Raw genomic sequence first — 9,853 nt, 5'->3', positions numbered from 1 at the left:
AACCAGTACACTTGTGGAGTGTACGCCACCTGTGCACTGGCTCCACTTTTGATTTTTTGCATTTGCAATAATAGTAATGAAAATAATGTAGCCTAAACTACTTGTAGGTTAAGTAAACATTATCGTATGCTTCAAGTTGCTGCAGTGAACAAATTAACGCTAATCATTTGTATGTCATGTAAACTTTACTTGCATTACTAAACAGGAAGAAATATGCCGATACGTACTTTAGATTTCTCGTAAGAGTAACTTGTGTGGAGGCCATTAATTTTCTTTTTAATGTCGTCAGCCGTGCACCCAGGCCGTATGTGACGGCTAATAATATTTTTGTAGCTCACCAATCTTCGTAATCTATTTTTATATTCAGGGTGCCTCACATTGTAAAGCGCCTCATCAGCTTCATACATCTCTATTAATTCTGTGGTAGGCTCCACACACAATTTGTATTTTCCGGCCATGTTTACAAACACACAACAGATGACAGCACGCTGCAGCGATGCTAACGCTCCACGTTGTAACATATCACATTGCAGTGAACACAAGACAAGCGAATTCTTAGATCAAATCTACAGCCAGGCCGTAGTTTTGATCAAATATTTGACAGTTCCCTATTACACCATCATGTCAAAGATATTGGACAAAGAAATTTGATAGTGTAATACCGGCTTAAGGCTACGGTCACAGTGGCTCCGATATCGTTCGGATTCCGCCGACGGCCAGTCTTTTCATTACGGCGCGCTCGCACTACAGCCGATCGTATCTCCCAAACGTACAGTCTTCGGACGACAATTGATGAAATTATTCGGTCAAATCGACCGACGTTCTCGCACGCGAAATATAGAGCGCGAGAAACTGGTAAGTTCAGTCCAAGGAAGAGTGAGTTTGTGGCAACTTGAGAATGAAAATACCATTATCGGAATATAGTTAGGTATCTGTGGACTGAAATCGGGGGTTAATACGAAATCTGAAGTAGGCAAAATGTTTACTGGAAACTGTAAGCATAGATTATAATCTCTAATCCGCTGAGTTCGAGTTAACTTGAGTTCCTCAATATCTATTTGTTGTTTAATGGTGAAACCGACGACGATAAGTTGTTTTTCTGTTTTGTATTTACCGATTGGATTAGTATTGTGACTATTGTGGCATTATTATTTGCAAATAGAAATATCTTGAATGTTGTTTGATTTCTGCATGCCCTTTGTTGGTTCAGTTAACAATTTGACAGTTTTGGATAAGTCGTTGAAGTCGGATCTGTAGCGAAAATGTTAGAATTTTAAGCTACTTGTTGTCTTTGTGTCGCCACGAGTGTGTTGAGAACATAGAATAAATTTTTATCCAATCCAAATTTTTTAGGCGTTTACCGTATTCCTAACGTTAAGTTCTTGAGTTTTCCTCTAAGACGTGAAGGAAAAGTGTGGTAGAAGACGTCAGCGGGAGCGACGTGACTCACAAGAGCAACGTGGTGCAATGGACAGCAATGGGGAAACCAGAAGAATAAGCCTATAAGGAAATGCACCTCTGAAATCGGTTGATTGCTTCGTAGTTTAGCAGCAGCAATGAGGCGGACGTGACAGGATGTGAGGTACTAGAATTTCTACATGTGCATATGTAACCATTTTCGTCTACAACTATTGTTTATTTTTTATTTCTGACATTATGTTTTACCTAAGACTCTTACCAAATCTTCGAGTGCAGTTGTGGAAGAGACAAGACAGTTCAGGTGGCAAATCAGTTCTTTATCTTATGAATCAGAATTTCGAATGAACAGGAAATCATAATCCGAATGTTACTGCCAGAAACTTACGGCAGAACGGCAGAAGTGATTTGTTTACTGTTTCGTCCGGACGTTTTATCCAAAAACTTTGTATTAATGAATGTAACTGGTGATGGATATTTACCGTTGCCAAAGGTTTGCGTTTCGTAACATTATAAATGAGGGTCGACAGAAGCGTCCGATCCCACGCGTCGGATTTGACCAGTGACGTAAGGGTGTTGTGGTGTGTGACGTCATGACGGCGCGGAGTTTGGTTTGTCAGTGTGGCGTGTTTAAAAATGTCGTCGTGTCATGGTTTGTTGGGCCCTCTGGTGGTATGTTCTGGGCTTTCGTTTGTGTGATGTAATTGGCTCAGTTTGCGGGTCGACAGAAGCGTCCGATCCCACGCGTCGGCTTTGACCCGTGACGTAAGGGTGTTGTCGTGTGTGACGTCATGACGGCGCGGAGTTTGGTTTGAGTGTGGCTGTCTCCAGTTCTGTTTTATCTTATTTTATTTACTTTTCTGATCTCTTCGTTCTATCTCGTGAGATTTTTTTTTTTTTTTTAATTTAAAAACACTTATTACTTATTTTAATTATCTGTTTCCTCCAATTTCTGTTTTAGTTTATTATATTTATCTTTCAGATCTGTTCTTTCTATCCCGTGAGATTTTTTTTTTTTTAAAGACAAAAAACACTAATCAGCTACTGAAGCATCTTTATCTTCTATGGGATGCAGGGGTTACGACCCCTGGGGAGGTTGGCGGGTATTCATGCATGGCTGTCTTCACTTACACGTTGTAGCTACATAAGGCGTCTAAATTTGTTTATATTTAGTTTGCCCCCCACCCAAAACACCCCATTTCCAGCGCTTGCCCCGTTAGTGTCATTAGGCTTCTTGTGGAAAGTGTGTGTGTTTGTTTTTGTTTCCGCCATATTTGTGACGTCATGGGTCAAAGCAGACGGGCGGGATCGGACGCTTCCGTATTTCCCAGTTTGCTCTTGCTCATTGTTCAGAATTGTGAGTGTCGGCTGTGTTTGTAGTGGAAATCGTTTCAGTGAGTTAACGATTTTGTGGTTTTGTGTGAAGGTTAATTTAGTGTTGTTCGCTGTACGTCGTGTAGTAATTTTAGTAAAATTAATCGGTTGTTGTTTTTGTTCAGGAATAGATATGACGGATAAAATTAACAGTGCGCATCTGAGCGATGTGATGGGGAACACTTCTTTGGAACTGATCAAGTTTTTGCAGCTTTTCGGTTTAATTGCAGAGGTTGTGAAATGCTCTATTTGTGGCGAAGAAATGAAGTTTGCAAAAGTGCCGGCGTCTCGGTCCAGGGATGGTTATATGTGGCGCTGTCGAAAAGACGACATTTGGCGTTCCATACGGCGCGGTTCCTGGTTCGAGAAGTCTAGGTTGGGCATGCGCGAGATTCTACTGGTGACTTATTATTTTTGTTATAGATGTCCACACAGTTTTTGCGTGCAAGACACTGGTGTGAGTGAGAGGAGTGTACTTGGTTTTCTTTTTGCCGTGAAGTGTGTTCAGATTTCATTAAGTACAGGGGTAAGCTGGGGGGGGGGGGCATGGGGTTGTTGTGGAGGTGGACGAGTCGCAGTTTGAGAAAAGGAAGTATGGGAGGGGTAAGTCTGTGGTCGGTCTCTGAGTGTGGGGGGCGGGGGGGGCTGTTGTTCCGGGGGAGTTGGTGTTCTGAATGTGTTTTCAGGATTGTGGAAGCAAGGTCTAAGGCGGAATTAGTGGGGTTAATTGAGGAGTACATAGAACTGGGTCCACAGTAGTTTGTAGTTTCAGATGCATTTTCTTCATATAGGGGGTTGGATGGGAGGAGATTCTATCATTTAGTCGTTAACCATAGCTTAGAGTTAAAAAATTATGAGAAGGGGGCTTACACAAATAGGATAGAGGGGATGTTGGGGCTGTTAATTCAGTTCTTGGGAGGGGGAAGAGGCGCTCTTCCAACCTTCAGTCTCATTTAGATGAGTACTGTTGGCAGAAGAGTGTCCCTGAGGGCTATTGTTTTTTTTTTCGGTTTTTTTAAGGGCTGTTAGTAAATACATATAGGTCGAAAGTGGTTGGTTAGGGTGATTCGGGTAGGTAGATGTGTGGCTGGCTGGCTGCGGCTCATGATGGGGTGGGTGGTTTATTTCGTGTTAGTGTTTGTGGGGGGGAGGGGGGGAGTGTGTTGGTTTGTGTTTTAGTTGTGGAGGATCTATTTTGTTGAAGTTTTTGTTGAGTTGTACTGTGTGATTGAGATTTTTTATGTTACATTTGGTTTTTGTTTATGGGTTTTTTATTTTGGGATGAGGGGGGAGGTTGGGTTGGTTGGGCGGGGGTTGAGGTGTGGGTGGGTCGGGCCTTTCTTTTGGTTGAGTATTTTTTCATTTGTGTGTGTGTGTGTGTGTGTGTGTGTGTGTGTGTGGGGGCGCGCTCCTGTGTGTGATTGTTGTGGCCAACCTAGTTCGTGGTGCCGGGACTTTTTTGTGGTAAGTGTTTTCAGTGTCTGTTGTGTGTTGGGGTCTAGGGAAGTGTTTTATTGAAACGTGTGGCTGTGAATGCTGGTATTGCTATTGGGAGATGTTTTTGAGCTACATAGGTCAAGGGAAGTGTTCGATCCCGATTTATGGGAATGGGAGATGCTGTTGAACTATATAGGTCAAGGGAAGTGTCCGATTCCAGATGATATTGTGTTTAGTGGTATTTGGGGAGTTTTTTGATGTCGTTTTTTTTCGTCATTTTGTGTGGTTTTTTTATGGGGTGGGTGTCTAAATTTGTTTATATTTAGTTTGCCCCCCACCCAAAAACCCCCTATTTCCTGCGCTTGCCCCGTTAGTGTCATTAGGCTTTTTGTGGAAAGTGTGTGTGTTTGTTTCTCAATGTAGCCTATTTTCGTCCTCATAATGTGTACGTAACGACTTTATCTGCACCGTATTGGAATCGTAGTTTATAGTCATTTCCGCCATATTTGTGACGTCATGGATCAAAGCAGACGGGCGGGATCGGATGCTTCCGTATTTCTCAGGAGTTTTAATAGTCACGAGCAACCGTGCTACTGCAACTGTTGGCGTGTCAAGAAAATGCGGCGAAGAGGTTTGAATTGTAGACTTTTAAGTAGCGTACGCAGTGAAATGCTTGTATCGTTCCTGCATGGCATTCTCGACATTCTTTTTGGCTGATCCATACCTACTTTATTAAAATTATGCTCAGTAAATTTTCTAAATAGTGCTTAGAAAGTAGCTTCAGAAAATCACATAGTGTCTATTTCACACCTGTTATTACATTGCACTGAAAGAGAACTGCTCCAAAATCAGTATATCAAGAGTTTCACTGTGAATGAAGTGTTCAGTAGAGGACAAACCAGACGCTGTGAAAGTTAAGACTTCTTAAATATTTCATGAGCAAGTCCATATGAAGACATTCTAATTTAACTTTATTGTACAGGGGTACATATTCCATTGATAATTTGAATAATTTCTTTAATCAACATTGTGTGGAACGTGTCAGTGCTCACGATATGTAGCTTATATGTGATTAGTGCTAACAGCAATAAACATTTTTTTAACCCTGTTCATGTAATATACATAACAGCCTAGTTTGTTTGTAGACTACCACCTACCAGTTCTTTAAAGAAAATTTGTTTGTGGGACCGAAAGAGTTGTCCAAAGAAATAATTTTATATTAGATTCAAAACTTAATTATTTGAGGAGCTCAGTAACAAGCTATTACCTATTCAAGTTTTCATTAATGTTTACACCTAAAAATATGGAGCATTTTCTACAAGCTATTTCATTTGTGAGTATTGCTCTATTAGTTGTATGCAACTGAATGTAGTGGTTTTTTCTCCAGTTTAGTTTTACAGTGAAGATTGTTTTCAGCACAAGGGGGATTGTACGTGTGCTGCTGTGTGCTGTTTTTGTGTCGTATGAATTTACAATTCCCTTTGTGTTTCCCCTGACGCTTCTGTCACCTGGGGTTAAAGTCATAACTTTTTAAGGTGCAGTGATCACTACAAACAGCACTTCTGCCACCTCAACTGATCATAGTAGTTATGATCTTAGGTACATTTTCAAGCCAACTGTGTTGTACAATATGACATACAGACTGAAATATTTTTCATTTGATTTTATAGGAAAATTATCAATTTGTTAAATGCGGTGCTCAATTTTATTGGTAGAGTGCATGTGTACTGAAAATGTTGTCAGCACTTTCATGTTATGATTTGGTGAAAGTTCAGGCGGAATGTTGGTGACAGTCATTTCCCTGTGATGGTTTCCAAAATTACCAATGGTGGGAAAAAAAAAAAAAATGATCTTGGTTTGCTCTCAGCAAGGAATCTTGTACTCTGAAAGCCAGCAAAGTTTCAAACAAATTTAAAAACTTAAAAACAAAAGGTCACTGTCAACCTGCCTCAAGGCTCAAAGATCTTTTGGGATATATGTTCTGGTATTGTGAATATCTTTTTAATTAAGTAGCTGTTTTACATTAAAGACCATGCCCCTGGAATCATACACAAGAAACTGGCTGCTAAAAATGCATTGAATCTCAGGGCTTAAGGTGGAGTGGTGGTGATCTTGGATGAACATTTGAATTTAACATTTCTTGTGAAGTGTGAATATTGCCATCAAAACTGTGTGTATTTAGCAGTGGGATGGCAGAGTTTTCTCCCCTTCTTTCTGTAAGCTTAGAGGCACGAATTCGTTCACAAAACAAACTTAGCGCAAATTGCCATGTCTTGCAAGTAACCGAACCAGACAAATGAGTAGTCAGTATACTGGATCGACTACACAGTATTGTTAGTTTTGGCTGATGTTATGCAGAAGAAAGTATTCAACTCTTCTGAGCGAACCCATTTATAGAAAACTGAAGGGGGATCCGAAGGCAAAGAAAATCAAATCAATGCAAGCACTGCTAAAGCAAACTAAAATGAACTTCAACATTGCCAGAAGACTCATCCCACAAGTTCCATAGACACCAGGATATGTGGTGTACAGAAGGTCTGCAAAGAAGCTTTGCCTTTATTGCCCATTGTGAATATTATTAATTCACCAGTCTACAGTCTAGCAAAAGACTGACTCCAAAGCTTTGACATTTGGTGAGCCTCACAGATTTTTATGTAAGGACTCCACCCTTTTGGAACACTTCTTAAAAGAAAAGTGTTTCTCGGCTAGGGACCTATTGATCAGCTTTGATATGAAGTCTTCACTCAAGAGCCCATCAGGGTCAGACAAAGAGGATGTCTTAGAGTAATGCACGGCACCCGATGTCTGCGAGCTAGTGCGCGACTGTTTGACTGTCTATTTCAGGTGGAAAGGGGAATTATATGAACAGGTAGATAGTGCAGCCACGGGTTCCCCTCTCTCACCTGTTGCGCCAGACATCTTGGGAGCATTTGAAGAAATAGCACTCCAGTCCGCACCATAATACCCAGAATGCAGGTTCCAATATGTTGATGACACCTTCAATATCAGCCACATGGAGAAGAGGAGCTACAGAACTTCCACACCTCAGTCGTCAGAACAGCAGCATCTGATTCAATTTGAAGATAGAGAAGAATGGGGTGCTACCTTTTCTTGACGTCGAAGTTACCAAAATCTTTATGGTAAACTTAGGCATAGAATACATAGAAAACCCACCACCAGGGACAGGTACCTACTGGTCTCCTCGCACCATCATCCTATGCAGAAGAAATACACTCTGCACACTTTAACCAAGAGAACCCACAGGATCAGTGATGAACATCTAAAGGCTGAACTACAAAACTTCAGGTCCATTTTGAGAGCCAATGGGACAGAGATGACAGGTAAAGCTATGGTGGGAAAGGATGAAGGCAAAAGGGAAGTCCAGAAGGAAGCACGAAACATCACACTTATGTTAAAGGGGTCTTTGAACGTGTGCTCAAAAGTCCTCACTGAGCAGGTATCGAGCTGATTTTTTTGAGGCAGCAATAGAATAAAGCACTAGGGAAGGCAGCTCATATGAAGCAACACACAGAGGTGCGTGGGAGACCACAGCGGCGACAGGTTCCGCAGGGCACTGGCACGCCTCAGCCGGCACCAGGCAGCAAGTAAACAGCATTACATCACAACTGCCGCCCATTCCCCATCTGCCTGTTTCCACCAGTGTCAAGTAATAAAGCAAACACCGATCAAGAATGTAATTTCCACCAATAAAAAGAACTAATAAAAAAACACCATTGAAGGACATCTAATAACCTCCACGCCATCCTCAACAGCCAATAAGAGTTCGACAACAGCCTCTTCTGCCAGTATGTAAGAACAAAACTTTTTCTCATTCAACAGGAAAAAAAAACCACATCTGAGGAAGGCTGTTTCCAATAGTGGCCAAAATGTCAGAGATTCTGCACATTGACCAAGTGCTCACAGACCAAGAAAAATTTTATTGACTGCGTTAAAATTGTTATTGGCAAATACTTCCTGGATTGGAGAATCAGGAACACGGAGGAGCTACAAGAATTATATGTGTGGTGTAACAGTCTATTTGTGTAATTCTTCATGCTTTCCCGGCGATCTGTGACATCTTGGATATTTGGGAATCCAGCCGGATGTTCGCGTCGTTCTCACACGATATTTCAACAGCGTGCCTCGCTGTCTTCTTCAGGTGCTACCTGAGACTAATCCTTGGGTCGATCGAGTCCAGTATTTATGCCTGGGAGGAGCTGGGTGTTCCTTAATCGGTCCGCGCCGGGTCGAGTGTTCCATCTGTGGTCTGCGCCCGCCAGACTCGGCTTCAATGGACCCCTCCAATCGCAGATGTTCAGACTGCTGTCGGCGCCCGTTCTGGCCGTCCTCAACGGATGTGGTTATCATCTGAGGTGTGTCAGACCTGGTCTGAGATGTTGGGTATTCTATCTCCTGACTGTTACTTTGATTTCCACTTCTGTTTCGCGCTTGGCGCTCCCTAATCGGTCCGCGCCACGTCGTGTGTTCCGCCTGAGGTCCGCGCCTGCGCCCGCCAGACGCGGCTACATTGTCCCTCTCTGGTCGCTGGTGTTCCCTCCGCCGTCCGCGCCTATTTATGGAAAGGTTTGAAGAGGAGGCACTCTCTTCAGCCACATATCAGCCGAAGTGCTTTTTTCGGTATGTGGATGATACCTTTGTCATCTGGCCCCATGGTAGAGAGAAGTTAGACGAGTTCCTGCTACATCTGAACTCTTGCCATCCGAACATTCAGTTCACAATGGAAATGGAGAAGGATGGACTACTTCCGTTCTTGGATGTTCTGGTGAAGAGAAAGGCAGGTGGCACATTTGGACACAGTGTGTACCGCAAACCTACACACACTGACTTATACCTACAAGCCAGCAGTTGCCACCATCCGGCACAGAAGAATGGAGTGCTCAAAACACTGGTCCACAGAGCACAAACTCTGTCAGATCCTGATAGTCTGGCCACAGAAATAGAACACTTACAATCAGTGTTCAGCAGGAATGGGTACTCCTCTAGAGATATCCAGAAGGCACTTCAACCTGCTAACCGGCCAAAGGATCAAGAAGAAGAACCAGAAGAGGCAAAGAAGATGGCATACCTGCCATATGCCGGACCTATCTCTGCCAAGATCAGCAGGATTCTCCAGAAATATGACATCAAGAGCATATTTTGCCCACCCACCAAAATTGGGGCTATGCTGGGGAATGTAAAAGATGACCTGGGGCTGCGCAAGCCAGGTATTTACAACATACCATGCCAGTGTGGGATGTCATACATTGGCCAGACCACCAGAACTGTGAACATCAGGTGTAAAGAACACCAGAGACATACCAGACTCAGGCAGGCAACTAAATCAGCCATAGCAGAGCATTGTCTGGAACTTGGTCATTCAATGGATTACAATGACACCAAGATTGTGACACAGACCTCAAGATTTTGAGACAGTGTCATTAAAGAAGCCATTGAGATTAAGGTCACAGACAATCTAATCAACCGTGACTCGGGATACCAAATCAGCACTGCCTGGAATCCAGCACTTGAGCTTGTGAAAACTCAATGCAGGACACTCCGGGATTCTACAAGAAATAGAAGTGGAGACTGAGAGAACAGCCGTGAGACAAGGTGTCTGACATTGGAG

At 42.7% G+C, this 9,853-nt stretch overlaps 1 protein-coding gene across 1 annotated transcript in view; it reads left to right on the top strand.

Annotated features, from left to right (window-relative positions):
* The first annotated feature begins 599 nt into the window (after nt 1–599).
* LOC126109433 (uncharacterized) overlaps nt 600–9,853 on the top strand; it is a 129,144-nt gene continuing 119,890 nt past the window's right edge. Inside the window, exon 1 of the mRNA XM_049914465.1 lies at nt 600–855. Coding sequence (XP_049770422.1) covers nt 793–855 — 63 coding nt within the window. The 5' untranslated portion in view covers nt 600–792. The remainder of the gene's footprint in view (nt 856–9,853) is intronic.

The sequence above is a fragment of the Schistocerca cancellata genome, chromosome 12 (assembly GCF_023864275.1).
Source record: "Schistocerca cancellata isolate TAMUIC-IGC-003103 chromosome 12, iqSchCanc2.1, whole genome shotgun sequence".
NCBI classification, from domain to species: domain Eukaryota; kingdom Metazoa; phylum Arthropoda; class Insecta; order Orthoptera; family Acrididae; genus Schistocerca; species Schistocerca cancellata.
The sequence above is the reverse complement of the archived record's forward strand: the minus strand, read 5'-3'. Positions and strand labels throughout refer to the sequence as shown.